Consider the following 17,505-nt stretch of genomic DNA (forward strand, 5'->3'; position numbering starts at 1 on the left):
ATAGTGTTAGACTACATATAGAATAAATTTTATCAAAGGCAGATTGTTCTTTGATTAGTTCTTTAACGAAGGTTATAAAGATGGAATCCCTATGATAGCTTTACTTTGTTTAATGTTCCAGTAACATGCCTCTCATTATCTCAAGAAAGAAAAAAAAATACCTAACTGTTTCTATTACTTATTATGCAGAAAAGGCAGCGGAAATTAATATTGAACAAAATTGGATTATTTCTTGGATATTTCCGATTTTGGCATTTTTCAAAAGCAAGCTGATCTTATGCTATATTCCAAAATTTGCCATTATTTGTCAACATCAGAGTCAATATTTTATGAGAAACCTGAAAACGTGTCTCACCAGAAAAGCTTTCTTAATAACTGAAGGCTTAGCAGCCCTTTATTTTTCTCTAAATGCATTCTTATGAGCTTTTTGAAATAGAATATTGGCCTTGCAAACTTGAGTCATCCAGTAAGCATCCCATTTAACATTATATGGGTTTAATCATCTTCAATCCTCTTAATCTGCACAACAATCACTGATCATCTGAAATCATAACCCTTTTCATATGGAAACTCGATAACATAAGCTGTGGTGGAAAAAAAAAAAAAAAAAAAAAAAAAGAAATAGTCTACTCCTGCATTATGATTCGTTATGCCAGCATCATTCAGCACACTTAGGGTTAAAGTATAGCTGCAGCGTCTTACTGCAGTGTCTAAAGCATTCGGCTGATTGTTACAGTATATGGCAGGAGAAGAAGAGAAGGCGAATAAAACATCTCTCTCTAATGTTTCCTTTTTTTCTTCCAAAAATCCTTTTTATTGCATTTATAACATTTGGCACAGTACAAATTCTGGTGCTTTTACAAGTTAAACCTGTAAAGATCAACACTGACCTTTATATGGTTTTTGTTAAAGAAAGTCTTTTCTGTATAAATAATCTTTCTTGTCACGGCTTTCTCTCTAGCATGGTGTAAAAATCACACAGAATGCCCCCTTTTAAAAACAGACTACCCTCATTTTTCAAACTTAAGACAGCATCTTAAACAACTCATTGTTTTAAATAGAAGTTACAAGTTAGAAAATAGTTTCAATTTCTTTTTGATATATGTTTCTCTATCACCAACCCATGGTAGCTTTGTTTGTCCATATATATATTTATTTATAAGCATGTACAACAATAAATGGTCAGTCTTTTAAAGTTTGCACTCTGTACAAAAAGTAGTTCTGTTCTTTTTTTTGTGCATTCTATTGCATGACTTAAATGATGAAAGAAAAAAGGGTGGAATGGGGAGGTGAGATCTTGGGACATAAAGGAGTGAAAGTCTTTAGGTCAAGGTTCTTTTAGATTTGAGTCTCCTGTACCTTCTCTTTTGTGTGAGTTTTTATGACATAGGGCTCAGCCATTGCTGTGATGGCGCTGGGTAGGGTTCGAGGCAAAGAGTTCCCAACATTATTGTCTGTCCATTTAGCCCCTTGGCCAGATGGTTTATAAGTGTTGTACTTGGGCTTTAGAGTGCTGTAGTCCACCTTATGAGGGCTGTAGTCCATTTTATGAGGACTATAATCAAGTTGAGGTCTTTGATTGTGTGGACTAAAGTCAGACTTGAAGGCGCTGTAATCCACTTTGTGGGGGCTGAAATCGGTCTTAAAGGCGCTGTATTCTGGTGCAGTACTGTGGGGGTTATAATGATCCTTGGTTTTGTAGGTAATATCTGTTTTTGATCTCTGGGAATTGTAGTCCATTTTGGGTTTAGGCTGAGTGCTGTAGTCAGGTTTGAATGGACTGTAATCAGCTTTGGTCCTTGGGTGGGTACCAAAGTCATGCTTGAATGGACTGTATCCCACTTGAGATTTATTTTGGGTGTTATAATCGGATTTTAATGGACTGTAGTCATGTTTGGGTTTTGATTGGGTGCTGTAGTCTCGTTTAAAAGGACTGAAGTCGGATCTCTGCCTGGGATGAGTGCTGTAATCTGCTTTGAATGGACTGTAGTCTGTCTTAACCTTTGGGTGAGTGCCAAAATCAGGTTTAAATGGGCTATATTCTGATTTAGTTTTGTGAGGGGTGTAGTCCTGTCTAAATGGGCTGCAGTCTGGCTTTGTTCTGTGTAGGCTGAAATCTGGTGTCGATTTGTGCATGTTGTAATCTGCAATGGTTTTGTGGCTGCTGAAGTCCATGTTTGGCTTGTAGGTTGTATATTCAGCCTTAGGAGTGTGTAGAGTGAAATCCGGCTGGGGTTTATATTCAGCCTTGGGTTTACGGAAGCTGTAATCAGTCTTGTGGCTGATAAAGTCCAACTTGTGTATGCTGTTGTGATCTCGGATTTCAGGTAATGTGAGGGATGACTCTTGAGCTGCAGATGCTGGTGGTGGAAGGTCCTCCTCATCCACCTGGATGATCTCAACTGTACGAGCTGCTGCCACTGTGCTTCTCTGCTGGTGGCGCTTTCTTAGTTTATAAAAGGCAATAAGCATGACTGCAGCCAGCAGTGTCACAGCGACAAAGCAACCTATTATTATTTTAGTTGTCTTCATTACTTCATCCAGGCTAGGACCAGATCTGCCTGGTTTGCCAGTGGCACCTCTTACTCCTGGTAACACAGATGGCTTCACTGCATTTGCTGCACTGTCAGTATTTTGCAACAGGACTGTTGGTGTAGAGATGAAGACTGGCTGAAAAACTGAAGGGGAGGCGGTTGTAGTTGTCGTCCCGAGACCTGCTCCTCCCCCAGCAACTCCAGTACCCACAGCCCCTGTAGTTGTAGTAGTTTTGGGTTTGGGCATCTCAGTGGTTGGACCAAGAACTTCCACAGTCACTGTTGTAAAGTAACTCAAGTTGGATGTGTTTAGCTCTGCTGCACTCACATTGAGGTATGCTGATGCATTGGAGTTCCCAGCTGCATTAGAGACCATACAGGTATAAGTGCCAGTGTCTGATGCAAGGACATTAGAGAAATTAAGGGTACCATCATTAAGGATTGATATTCTTGGGTGACCAGAGGCATGTGTAAGAATAGTCCCATTAGGTAGAAGCCAACGCACTGAAGACATTAGGGCTGTTTTGCAACGAAGTTCGGCAACTCTTCCTGCTGAAATGTTTATGTCTCGTGGTGCATCAGCAATGAATGGTGCAGAACACTGGATTGCAGCACCTTCCCCTCTGTCCACATCAACAAGCTGTCGTCCTCTCATGATAGCCGGTGAATGACATCGTCCACAGCAAGTTGAGTTTGTTGGGATATACTCTCTTAGCCACTGGGCTAACCATACTGCCTCACAGCCGCAGTTCCAAGGATTATGGTGCAGGTGAAGTTCCACCAGATACTTGAGTGGGAAGAATAAATCATGTGGCACAGCACTCAGGTTATTATGGGCAAGGTTGAGTTCCGCCAATGAAGATAGACCATCAAAAGCATTGCGCTCTATTACAGTGATTTGTGAATTCATAACCCATAACTTTTTTAGGGAGCGTAGACCTCTGAAGGAACCTGGTTTTATCACTGGAAACAGATTTTCTGAAATCTCAAGTTCCTCCAAGCCCTTCAGGGGACTTAGGTTTGGCATATCTCCCCTTATGTTGCACATTCCCAGGTTCAGGTACTTTAGGTTTTGTAGCCCCTCAAAAGCTCCTTCTGAGATGTACTCCAGTTTCCTTAACTCCCCCAGGTCCAGCCGCATCAGAGAGGGTACCCGGTTGAAGGCATAGGAGGGAATACTCTCAATTGGGTTGTTTCTCAGCCATAGTTCTCTTAGTTTAGAAAGGTACTCAAAGGCCCCACTTGGCACCACCGTCAACCTGTTGTCAAACAGCTCCAATGTGTTGAGGCTGGTTAGTCCATTAAATGCGCCCACCTCAATCTGGCGTATGGCATTTCGCCCTAGCTGGAGCACCTCAAGGTGGTGCAGGTGGCGAAACGAGTCGGCCTGCACCGCCTCAATGGCGTTTTCCATTAGATTGAGGTGTCGCGTGTTGGCAGGAATTCCAGGGGGCACACGCGTCAGGCCCCGCCGGGTGCACACCACTTTTCCCTGCTGATTACTGCAGGAACACTGGGGTGGACAGCCCTGGGGTCCTAAAGAGACTGCCGCCCCCGCCAAGGCCAGGGAGGCGCTGCTCCACGCTTGCGCCATCAGGAAGACTACACAGAGCAGGGCGGCTTTCCTGGCACGTTGCACAGCTACCCGCCCCAGGAGACTCATGATGTGGCACATTCATAATTCAGCATCATCTGGGGGGGAGGATGGGGATGTTTGGGACAGGTGGTTGGTCGGTTATAGGACAAGAATAGTAGCTCTATGGATGGTAATATTAATGATTGGATCACAGTTAAAAAATAAAAAAAAGTAATAGGGAAACTGTAGGATAAGGGAGGAGGACGTACTCGTCCTCAATTATGTAGTTCTTATGTTTCCATAAATTGTCAGGGAGAGGAGGACAGGTTGGGGGAGGAAGGGCTGGGTTTTTTGAAACATGTGTATGAGAACGACATCTTGGTAAATTAGGCAATCAAAAATAGTATTACAATACAGAGGGGAGAAAGGGTGTTACAGATTGATGCAAGAGGGGTTGAAACACTAGACACCTACCTCAAGTTAATATTACAGGTCCTTCAACTGAGATATATAGCTTCCCTCCTTTTTGAAATCAGATACAGCTGTAGTTTTCTCAGCAGATGTATTTATATCCGAGAGCAATAAGTGAAACCTTTATTTGCCCTGTCAAAATAGGTGTCAGTGCCAAAGAGCTTAACCAAGATGAGCCCTTTTTGTAAATCCATACATCCAAAGAGAAAAGGTTCAAAGGCCTTTTTGTGAGTGTTTTTTTTTTCTCTCCCTTTGTGAACTGATGAGGAAAAAAAAGTAAAAACACCGTAAGAAAGAATCCAGTCAAGCTCCCAAAGCTGCGTTGCTCCCTTGCTTGCTTCTTGCTGTCGGCTCCTCTTCTCTCGCTTGTCCTTGGAATCCGACAGTTGATTCCCCTGCTGTACACCTTCCCCAAGTCTCCATAGTACAGGCAACCACTGGAACACACGTGTTATTTTTTTCTGCCAGAGGTGAAAATAAGATAAAAACAGAAACAGTAGATTAAGGTGAATGAAAGAATCTCGTAGTCCTGTTTTCTGCCTTTTGTTTGGCAATTAAAAGGAAGCCATAGAAAAAAAAATAAAAGCAGACATTCTCCACTCGGTATATTCCTTTTTGTCCACTTTTTAGGAGTCAATCAGTTGGTCAGTTCAGTCTTTATAACCGTTCTTGCCTCTAATACAATCCTTTTTTCAAATAGTCTTGTTGTATCCTCTTGATGGCAATTTTTCCTTCCCGCAGAACACTTGGCAGTGGTTGAAAAGGCTAGGTGATGCACACTGCCTTCATTAGCTTCTTAGTCCTCTTAACTAGCCACACGTTCCAGCTTCCACAGCCGCTGTTGCGACAGCAGCAGTTGCAAACGAACACACCATCCCTGCGAAGCACACAGCAGCAGTAGCGAGCACACACAGCTGCGGCTGCCGCCTGCGTCCCGTGCACTTCCCAATAATCCGTCAAATTCTTCAGAAGGATAATGGGGTGGGGGGTGGCAGGGGGTACCCAGAGAAGTGGGGGTATCGAAGCTCGGCTGATTGAGGTGTGTTAAAAGGAAAATGGATGGTACAGTTTTTTTCCCCCCTCTCCAGTTCTTTTCTTCTCTCTTCCAGTTGTCTTTATTTTCCCACTCCTCCTTTTCTGGTGGTTATTAGCACCCCCTTGCCAATGCAGAATCTAACTGGGGAACGAAGCAAGCCAGAGGAGGCAAGCGCCGGGCAAGCGCGGCTTACAGGCGTGACGTTAACAGCAGCGTCGTTGTGGAAAGGATCCGTTGTAGCAGCAAAAGAGAGAGTGTGCTGTCTCTCTTGCTCACTTTCTCTCTCCCTCTCTCCCCCTCTCTCTCCTGCTCTCTGCAGTGTCCTGAGGTAGTTGGGTGAGCTCAAAGCACTCAGACCTTTTTAGAAATACACTTCTACAAGAACCACTGTGCTTCTCCTGTCGTTCTCTCCCTTTTTTAATTCCAATTCTCTTATTCTGGGGGTTTCTGGGGCTTTTTGGGTTCAAGGGAATTCACAGGTTGTCCAAGCAAAAGACAGAGATGGACGATGGTATTCCCACAGCAACCAGCTTTTAACCCTTAAGTTCCCATCAAGAGTCCTTCTTTTGCAATGCAAAGCTTTCCAGCAATGTTGTGCTGGGAAAAACAGGTGGATGAAGACTTTTACTTTCTGGCTAGCTCTCTTTAAAGATGTCAGTTTTTATTTTTAAAAATATATTTTTTATTTTTTGCTCTTTCTACTGCTTATTTCATTTTGTCTCCTTTTTGCATTTTCTTTTCATGGAAAATAGAGGAACATGAATGGACTGCTGACGCATTCTGCTTGGAGCAGTGCTTTGGTTTGATGCAGTGTGTTATGTGCATTAACTTCCCCCACCCACTCCACCCCCACCCTCTTCACTGTCTTTCCTCCCCTGCTCACTCTTTGTCCGTCACTGTGTCACCCTGTTCACCCCACTTCTTTTGCTTGTTTTCTGTGTTTATTCTGTGTGTCAGAAATATGCACATGAGCTAGGAGTTGCTCAGATATTTGTTTAATTCTCAGGTGAATGTTTTCTTTTTACTATAGAGTAGTGGATAAAATGTTTTGGGATTGTTAATGTAGTATACAGTTTTAAAAGTCTTTAATTTGATTTCAGTGTTAATAAATATGACAAAATGGTTATCGAGCTTGGCCCTTTTTTCTCCATCAGTTTGACCATCAATCTCTCCATTATTCCATGAGAGGATTTTCTCTTACTACTTAATATCTGTGTAGATTTCCTTACCACAGGCAATATCAACCATAAATTCACAGTAATGTTTCATACTAATACTTCAAAACACACCGTTAACTTAAGTCTTATATACTGTGGGATTTGCATGTAGAAAATCTAAAAAAAAAAAAAAAAAAAAGCTGCTAATTTTTTGTTTTAATGTCTTTTTTTTCAACTTAATAAATGATTCACTACATAGGTCTGTCTTTCTTCTGTCATGTATGTCCTCAAACATTGTTAGAGCCCTCTAACCAGGCAGGCCATAACCCTTAGTTTGAACACAAACTGTTGCTCCAGGAAGCACATGCCCATAAAGGTCATATATAAGAAAGGAAACATAAAAAATAAATGCTTTGACTCCTTACAGAAGAAAAAGTGGCAAAACAAGCATACCATGCTCTCCAATCATCTCTCAGTCTCAGCTGATTTGTACAAGCCTCGTTTCTATTAATCTAGGTAGCAGTGTGGGTAATTGATGGCTGGTAAAGCTACCTTTGACAGTCCTTCTAGTTGTGTGTGTTTGTGTGTAAGTCGTAAACTGAGTGTGTGAAAGAGGGAGAAATGCACATCGAGGAAGGAGAGAAAGCATGCCAGCTAGTAAAGGTCACACTGCCTGTAGTGCAGTACGTTATTCCCACTGGCACAGGAGTATAGAGCCAACTCCTATATTATACACAGACACACATATATATATACACACAGACTTTCTCCTTGACTTCACAGCACATGAATACGAACAGGCTTCAATGAAGCACATGTAACAGTGAGGTGGCAGACACAGCAGTATGAGAAAGATTTTGCTGTTATAAAGACAATCCTTTTATTTCTTATGTTTGCACAAAAATCCTGCAGCCATAACAAAGTTATATCAATTCAGCACTAGATGATCTGTCCAATTTTCTTCTTGAGACTTTTCCCCCCTCTTTTATCATTTAACAAGATAGTGTAGATGTAACTATTGCTATTTAGTTTTGCTTATAATGTTGTGTTGTGATGTTATTTTGGAATTACTTTAAATTATAAATACCATTTTTAAAAAAATGTCTAGGTAGTGTGCAAAAGCAAAAGATGCGGCTTTCTATCAATCTTTACATGTATCAGAATTACCATTCCTTCATTGCCTGACATTTACATGTAGACACTAGATCTTATGATTGTTTGTCGTCTTCCCATCTTTGTTTTATGGCGATTCAGAGAAATCTGAACAAATGTAAATAACTTAAAGGTAGAATTATAAAACATTTAATTAAATTGAATCCAGTTGTGTTGTAAAAAAAACAAAAAAAAACTGTCCCATTGCCTCAGTCTCGTTTTTAATAAAAGCCTCTGCTTTTATTTCAGAGTTGTTCTTTGTCTTGATCCATCCTCTTAACTCTTACAGCCTCCAAGGCCCGAATAAAAAACCATAGTCATAGCTTGACCCTACCACCACAATATGTCATATATTTAGTCTCTATACAATGTTTGGATCCATTCTTTCTGCACATATTAGAGGTCAGTAAAGAGTTTGTCTCTGAAGATTGACACAGATGCATCATACATGATTAATTAAGTATTAGATTGCTGAGATTTTTTTGGTGTATGCTCAAGATAATATTTTTAGGCCCCTTTTAGGGTAGCAAATGTATAAAAATTAGCGTTAGTAATATGTTTTACCTTTTACTGATGAACAGGTGAAACAAACTCTTAAATTTAAACCATTAAGCAAGCATAAACGATACACAATCTTGAACTGTACCTTCGCTTTATCTTTCCTTCCATTTAACCCCCTCCCTTTTTTGTATTTTCTGTTTATGCAAACCACACACAGATCTTGCCACTCTGACCTTCTCCAAATACTAATACTAAACAAACCTTTAAACATCATAGATTCAATAGATTTGTTTTCTTGTTCCCTTTTTTTCCCAATAAATAAAAAAAAACTTTTGGTTTTGAAGAAGTATTTCTTGCAATACAATTTGTTAAAGTTAAGAATAGTCTATAACATCTAGTTCAAAAAGTTTGTCCATATGTTCATTGTGAGATATATTTAACAAAAGTTACACTGTCCTGAATCATCTTTTAGCTTCGTGTCAGAGATGGGGGAAATCGGGCTGTCACGCCACCCGCTGTTCGACCCTGCCCTCTTTGCATCACCTAAGGCTCCATGAGGCCAACCCTTGCACCGGTCATACTGCACAGTACTAAGTGTTCTTGGGGGTTCTAAACAACCTACTTCGATGTGGCCTGTCCACCAGCATATGCAAAGGGTATATGCAGTCAGTACAGAAACTGTTCCCTGGGGTGAGAACCAGCAAAACTGGGCTGCAGCCAGTCACATGTAGGTCAGCAGCTTGTCTATTAGCGTGCACTTGCATGTTTATATAGAAAGTTCGTTTTGGATGAATAGTTAGAGTGGCTTTTTACAGCAATAACAGACGAAATTAAAATGAAAGTCTATTGATGGAGATAATTATTATCAGAATAAAGAATTGATGATTTAGATTTTATGTCCATGAATATGCAAGAGAGAAACATGTTAGAGGTTAAAAGAAGCACATTAAGAGCTCGACTTGCAGTTGGCGTGAAATTACAAATTTTAGCAGGTCACCAAGCATTATGCTACAAGGGTTCAGCAGTTTAACTGGAGGAATTCAATTCCATAAGATTTAGAGTTCCCAAAACCTAAAGGAATGTTTTTGTAAAGAACTTAAAAGTTTTGAATGTCAAGATGTGCATTTAAAATATAACCTCTGGCCTCGGAACAGAAAGGACAGTTTTATTTTTTCTAGTGCTCATAATGGTTTTCCTAGACTTGATTTTTCTTCGAGATCACATGCACCTCTGACCCACAGACACATCAGTTAACGGGAAAAGTTTAAACTGCTTGGCTGGAGATTTTTTTTTTTTTTTTTACCTGACACGCACACCACAATAAATCTAATACTGCAAAGATTATATTAAACAATATGGTGTATTAGTGGCCTCCATCTGGCAAAGTTGGATGAGTTTGTGTTTTATCCTGATACCTTTACTGTCTCATCAGTTTGATTCGACCTTGTCTGGCCTTCACTCTCCACATACTTATACTGATAAATTTCTGCAGCACTGCACATGGAACATTGTATTATCTTTTCAAATAATGCAGTTAGGAGACAGATTTCCTCCGAACGTTGAGATTAAGCAGGTTAAGCTTTACTTTTCATTAGGCTTTTAATCTAGTAAAAAAAATGTGAATGAAAGTACCTCAACATTTCAGCACCCTCAGTGTGCTCAGTGACCTCTAGATGTGTCAGAAAAGGCTATGAGGTGCAAAGGTCTTAAGCTACACCGATTTACAAATAACTTATTTTAATGTAACCCATAAAAGTATTACTGAGCAATATTTCTTAAACATTCTGAAAGTCTTAAAATGTTCTTATTTTCCTCAATCAGAGGAATATAGGTTATTGAAATTGATCCCTGAACATATCCATGAGTGAAAAGGTTCTTGTTCACCTGCCGGCATTTACATTTTATGTACTTGCCAAAGGAAATACCAGCCTTAATATAGTCCATTTTTCTTTCCTTATTAACCCCTTTTCCCACTCTTGTCATGTTTCTTTTATTAGCTTCTGCTTTAAAGCCTTTTTTTTCACATCGTTAGCTCCCTCATCCTGTATAAATACATACACGTGTGACTTGAGTGCTTCCTCTCAAATGAGGGAAATGTCAGCCTATGGCAACAAAAGGCACACAAAAGATGAACCCTTTTTGCTCCTTTTCCACCCTTTACCCTGCTTTATTCAACCTTTGAGCTAAGCTAGCAGCCATTGTCTTGAGACTAATGGGCTTCATTATGATGAGCTGTGTTCATAATGGCTGCCAGAGTGGGGATTAGCCCCTAGTGCTGTTAGTGGAAAGCAGAGGACAGATATAACAAGGTTAGCACTGTTGACCCAGTCGGCACATTCAGTCTAAACCAAATCAGTTCTATTCAGTCTTTAATATAGCTCCAGATCAACACAGATGACATCCTTTGGCATTTTACAAGAAAAACTGGCTCATTTCTAGAAATATATAGAATTAAATCAGTCTAATAAATCCAATCATACAGATTTAACATCAGTTGCATCCATTCATTGTTAGCTGATCCAGTCATATTTAGTGCATGATTCCAATTGGTATAAAAAAAAAAAAAAAGTTATCCATATATGGAAGCCTTACCAAACACTATTGTAATTTCTTTGGAGTAATTGTTCCCTCTTAGGAAACACGTGGTGATGGTGTAAAGTAGGAGTTGCCTACCTTGTTAAAATGGCAAACTACTTTAAGGATACAGTTAAACAAATGATTACTGGTACTGATATGTAACAGAAGAGACAAGTTCATTTAAATTTCCCCCATGATTGTTTTTGGCAGTTGTAATTATCAAAGGTAAATGAATCCAATTTTGTTTAAAATGAGAAATTGATTAAAAACTATTTTAAGATATAGTTCACTGCTGAGTTTTAGTATTTTTAAAAGAAGCTTGTCTGCCTTTGGTCTCCAGTTTTTCCCCAATGACCTTGATGTCCTTGGGTAACCAGAGGCACCATGTTGTTGGGGTAAAAAAAGTGATGTTAAAGAAACCAGGAAAAGCCTTTCAGCAAAATCTAGATATGTGTTTAAGGCTGGTTATAATCCCGCAGCAGTGTGTCGCAGTGAGCTTGTCGCAGATATTTTTGATTGGGGTTCCAGGTGGAAAAAGGGTGCAAAGGTTTAATTGATTCTTTCCTTTTTTCTGTTTCAGTTTTCTAAATACAGATAACATTTTGTAGAACCTTTTTTAATTACCTTTTCATTTTCCAGGCCACACAATTTATCTGCTGTGCAATCTAATATTTCTTTAACATTACTATGTTAGTCAATATGGCATTAACTGATATTCAAGAGAAATAAGAATCTTATTGTGAATACCAAATAATCACTACATTGTGGAAAAGTTGGGTTGCACAAACTGTATAGTTTTTTTGAATCGCTATGTAATCTCTTGACCATAATCAATCTAAACAGACTAAAGCTGGTACCGTAAAATACGACATGCATTTTAAATCTTGCTGATCGAATATAAGAAACTATTCTCTGTAAACTTTGTGTATTGTGACCAATTTGAACAGAAATGGTTTGAAGTCATTTAGAGAAATCAAAATATGTCTTGTCTAACATTTTATTCCCAGTTAAAATGTTGCAAGAAATAAGGAATCTACAAACTCTTGGTTTGTGTTCCTTGTAAGCAAAGTTAAATTATTTTCCCCCCCTCTATGCCTTCCTCTTTGTCCTCTTCTCTTTGATCTCATTCAGTACCAGCCATGCCTTCTTCTAGCAGGAATGTGAAGCTGATGATTGCTGATATCACCCCTGATCTAATTGTCAGTATGATCACAAAGGAAAAACAAAGCAACCAAAGAATACTTTATAGAGCTCAAAGATCATTGTTTGTAACGAACTTTCAAATGCAGACAAACAAGGGTAGCCAATGCTTGTTTGTCTGCTTTTTCCATTGCTTTGATCAAATTTTCTTTGCAATTTCCCAAGTTTCTGTAGCTCTTTTTCTTACATTTTTCTTGTATATGAGGTTAAGGAAAGCTAGCTAGGTGTGTCTTATCTGAGTCCAGCCTGTGATGCATCAACATTTCCAATCTGCTGTACCTGCACTATCAAGCAATACTTTGACCAGCTGTTGAGCCAAGCAGGTAGTAGACAAAGCAGGAAGGGGAGGGCTGAAGACGGAGAGTGGAGAGAGATGGGAACCTCAGTGGACATTGACATTTCTGTTAAGACATTAAAAAGCCTAGAGTTGAAGTATGTTAGAAAAAAACCTTAAGAGGAAGGAAATGGATCAAAGGGAAATAAGGGAACACCCCAACCGTTTTGCTCCACCATGTGCCACACACTGCGCCCTCTGATTTCTGGCCCCTTCAACCTTGCTTATGCGTTTTCTGTAGAAATGCAATCAGGGATTTCCCCCGGAGGTAGAATGTGGCTGGAGACCAGCAGGGTCCCAGCTATGAAAGGAGGGGTCAAAACAGCAGCAGGCAGCACTTTCTAAATTGAAGTCAATAACACAACAGGCCATTCTATCAGCGCTGGTCCTCCCACACAGCCTGCTTACAGTCGCTAAGGACAGAGAAGTGTAGAATGTTGATAGAGTTCTCCAAAGCAACCCTACGCATGGCAACATGTGTTTGTGTAGGTGAACCCATGAGGAAAAGGCGTCAGTGATAAAATGTGTGGGTTGAAACGCTCCTGTTTTGTTTTTTTTTGACTTAAAGAAAAAAAAAAATTTTTGTTTCCCAAATGTTTAACTCCTCTGCAACAACAATCCAGTACTTTTGAAATGCTCTGAAATGAATTCCTCTCAATTAGGGAATCCATTGAGATTTTGACTACAAACCCGACCAAACACTGAGCCCACACTTAAAAGTGATTATTTTCCACATCTAGCTGTTGTGTGAAATCTTGCCAATGCAGGCATATTTGAGACACATGCGCATGCAGCCTTATTTTGCTGTTAATCCCTTTCCGCATGTTAGCACTTCTACATAGCTTAGGGGGACTAAAAAGGGGTATGGTTGGCCTTCTCTGAGCACGAGTAAAAAAAGAAAAAAGGAAATTAGTGACTGGTAGGCAGACATCCGGCTGACATGGCAGGCCCTGTGTGTCGGTGCACGTGCGGTAAGCTGACATACTTTTACATCTAATGATAACTATGTAATGATCGCTGGAACATCTGCACGGCATCACACAGGCAAGGCTCGTTTAAAAGCTTGCACTTTCTGCTTACATTTGCTGAGCTGAACGTTTAAAAAGTTGATCGACTGCAGTTTTAATACCCTGGTTTCCCAGTAGTGTGCTGATCTGCTTAGATTTGTTTTTTTTTTTACAGACAATTTTATGATCCGAAAACAGTTTTCATTTTCTAGGATGGATGGCTTTAAAGAACTTGCGGTATGAAAGCTGCCTTTTCTTGTCAAAAAGAATAAATATCCATAAGAAATTAGTGAGAAGTATTTTTTATGCTAAAGGTCACACCTTTCTGTTTGCTTATGCAGATCTGTGATTATTCATTGCAACACAAATAGATCCATGTCGCTCACAGGCCATTGCCTTCTACCCCAAATACTACTGCTCTTACCCTGTAGCCTGCGAGTCCGTTGACTGATAGCATCAGTCTAGGTCACTTGCACCCTAGTTGTGTTTATTGGTGTGTGGCCCAGTTATTTTTTCAATAAAACCCCCTCGCTGCACATGCACACCCAGTGCACAGAGGACTGACTTGACACATGGATGAACAGTGGTAATTTCCCTAGGCAGACATTGATTTCACTTTCATTAAACTGCCTTGCTTGACATCCTGATGAAAATCATAATTTTGACTAGAAACTTATCCCTTTATTTCACTACGCCTTATTTTTAAATCTAAAGTGACTTTACAATAACAGCTTATGAGCGAACCCAATTTAAGAAAGATGTGGAAGGAGTTTTGATATCGACAACAAATGACATTGATTAAAGTTGATGCCGTCACACTGTAGTATTGAAGCAAGTTTGCAGTTTACTTTTTTATTTAATGAGTCAGAGTGTCTATCTGTGTTTCTCCTGGTCTTTGTTGTTCATAATCTTCTGTCATTCTTGATAAATCAGGACCTTCCAACCTTGATATGAACTGGCGTCTTATAATAAGTTGCATTATTTTGACACTAGAATCTAATGAATGACTCACTACAAAATCTCTGCAGAACTAGATGACATCTTAGGAGCTACTTCAGCCCGTTTGTTCAGGTTTAGATCAGGAGTGTTTAAATGGGGCTGTGGCTCTTTGTCAAAGCTTTACAATGCATTCAAATCATACTTTAATGTTAAAAATGTGTTTCAAGAATCAAATTAAATCCACAACAAAGTTGGAGTTCTGACCTAAAAAGTCAGAGCACCCACAACCATTATTATATTAACTAAATAATTTCAATACTGCAAAAACAATGCTAATATTAAATAAAAAAAACGGTTGTTTGTTTTACTTTGTTATAAATATTCATAATCGGTTAATGGGTTATAGAAAACATCAGTTAGATATTATTCTCAGCTAATGAGATCTCACCTCCTCAGTTCTGCCTATTGAGCTCCTTTCAGAACCTGCGATTTTAAGGTTCTGTCACTTTTTTGCCAATAAGCTATAGCTACCTATACACATGGCTCCAAATTGATGGTCATATGAACAAATGTACGTCTTTGACCAAGAAGCTGAAAGGTTAACCTCCTGCAAAAACCCAGTGATGATGCAGTGGGTGCTGTCTGAACAGAAAATTAGGTAATGTTCACACAGTAGGTCTTGATGCTCAATTCAGTTTTTGGTTCTGTTTTTTTGAAATCGACTTTTTTGGCTCAACTTTTCTTGCTACTTTTCAAATGTGAATGTCAAGCTGCTGCGTTAATGGCCAAGGACACCAAATTAACCCGCAGGTGAATATCACTAGAAGTGTCCAATGAATTATGGGGAAAAAGCCAAACAAAAAAATAAGTGCATGCTTGTCATTTTTAGTATCCAGACACCAACAAAACATTTAGTTATTGTTATTAATTAGGTCGAATAAAAAAAAAAGTCTCTTGGACTTATTTTTCATACAATAGACTTCAATTAAAGTTCAAAAACAGATAAGATAATTTTTACGTAATAGGTTCCCCCTTTAAAACCCTGATCCTTGCTTTACATTAGGAGCAGAAATGTCCAACGCAGACTGAAATGCTTTGTGTTGTGTGCTAACGTAAACAGCTTATCAGTGAAGCTGGTTTGTTTTTCAAGGCCAGTCACAACATAGAATATCAGTATGTTAAAAACATTTCTATTTCCTGAGGTTCCTGAATACAACAGCAGGGGATATTTTGTCCAGGCACCCAAGCTGTCAGCCATAATTTCAAACCCATCTGCTTCAAGGCCTACTCCTATGCTGAGGAGTCAGTAATTTGAAACTAAAAAAGTAAATCCAAAACTGAAAAAAAAAACTCTTGAAATTGAGATTTGTTTTATGCTACATTGTATTCCATGTTCTTTTTCAAATCTTTATTCAGTTTTAAAAAGGGTTTTCAGTTTTATTTTCTTTGCAAAATAGTTTTTGAACTTACCTTTTTTTTTTATCTCCATAGAAACTTTATTTTCCTTTTAAAAGTAGTAAGTCTAACAATTTGCAAATCAAAATTTTATTACTTGCAGCTAAAAGATATTCAGATATAGTGATTTTGCCCAGATCAGAGTTTTTACTACAGAGACTAATAGTGCGTTGAGGTAGTACAGCTGCATTAGACTTCCTTACATTTTGAGCTTTTTGGTTTTGAGCTACTGAGCTGTGCACCTGAAAACTTCAAATTAATAAGTCTCTAACACTCACAGCTTTGAATTTTTCCTTTAGGAAACAATTGTGATCAGCATCTTTCTTTCTTGAGGTCATAGTCATTTCCGAAAAGATGGGTATCTGAGGATTACTGAAAGTTGCATGAATGCTTAACTGTTCCCCAAGATGCCATTGAGAAATTGATTGCAAATTGTTAATGGACAAATGGATTCTGCACAAACACGCCTTTATTTAGAAGAGTCACGGTCATTAAGTGCCCTTTAACTGTAAAGCTGAAGTGAAAGGTTGTTTCTAAGCTCTGAAACATTCCTTAGTCTAAGCAATGAGGAGATCTAAAGAAAAAAATTAAATGCAACAAAATCTACCTAAATGTTGAGGAATTGATGAAGAAATTTGATCAATTCAAATTTCTCTCATAGATGACCATTTAGGTTCTGCAGGGCCTTAGATTGACTCAAAGCCAAATAAAATTTAATTTTTTCTTTTCCTGGCTCTAAGCCCTTTTCCTGTGCTGAATTGGGGTCTCTAACTGGTTTCTGCAGTATGGCATAAACTAGCAACATTTTTATATTTAGGCATTTCTGCCATCAGTTTGCTGCTGCATCGAGTAGCTACTAATTTCTTCTTTACCTTTACATTTTACTATATATTGTTCAGATAAAAATGCATTGAGTACAAATCATGTTACACAACTGTCCTTATAAAATGCCATAGGGCTCCATTCATTGCCTAGTCTTTATTGCACTTTATTGCCCCACTTACACTACCCACTACTCATCACGCTAGCACTGTTCATTGCCTTCTATCAGCTGCCCACGATTCTAATGCTGCGTTCACACCGGGGGCAGCTGGCGCGACAGAAGCAGCGAGTTTACATGCAAAGTCAATGGTTGACGCGCGTCAAGGCGCAGCAAAAGGTCCCGCGGCGCATTTCGAGCAGCAAGCGCAGCGCGTCTGAGCAGCTGAAGCAGCGCGTCGGGCGCGTTTTGGCATCTGACGCGCGTGACGCGCCGCAAACGCGTTGCTGCTCGAGATGGAAAAATTGAATTTTTGCTGCTCGACGCGCCGCGTCAACCAATCAGAGAAGCTGATCTGGGAGCTGGCTGGGAGAGAGACACAGCGCTGATGACACAGACTGCTCTGATCACTTCTCTTAAACAGTTTATTAAAGCATAATTAATTTAAAATATATACATCTGCCGGCAGAATATGTTCGCTTTTATTATTCTGGTGCCTGCAGATCGGATTATTTAGATGAAAAACACCTACCAGCCACCGCGGTAAACCGCGAGGAGGCGACCCGACCAGAGGCTGCTGATTAATG

At 39.5% G+C, this 17,505-nt stretch overlaps 2 protein-coding genes across 2 annotated transcripts in view; one reads left to right on the forward strand and one right to left on the reverse strand.

Annotated features, from left to right (window-relative positions):
• The window catches only part of snd1 (staphylococcal nuclease and tudor domain containing 1), a 229,952-nt gene that overhangs the window by 106,941 nt on the left and 105,506 nt on the right, over nt 1–17,505 (forward strand). The gene's annotated exons all lie outside the window — the stretch shown is intronic.
• lrrc4.1 (leucine rich repeat containing 4.1) lies at nt 781–5,868 on the reverse strand. Its single transcript, XM_038294783.1, has one exon. It carries the CDS (start codon nt 4,207–4,209, stop codon nt 1,339–1,341), a length of 2,871 nt encoding a protein of 956 aa, XP_038150711.1. The 5' UTR covers nt 4,210–5,868; the 3' UTR covers nt 781–1,338.

Source organism: Cyprinodon tularosa, unplaced genomic scaffold, assembly GCF_016077235.1.
Source record: "Cyprinodon tularosa strain WSP-4 unplaced genomic scaffold, ASM1607723v1 ctg345, whole genome shotgun sequence".
Taxonomy (NCBI): domain Eukaryota; kingdom Metazoa; phylum Chordata; class Actinopteri; order Cyprinodontiformes; family Cyprinodontidae; genus Cyprinodon; species Cyprinodon tularosa.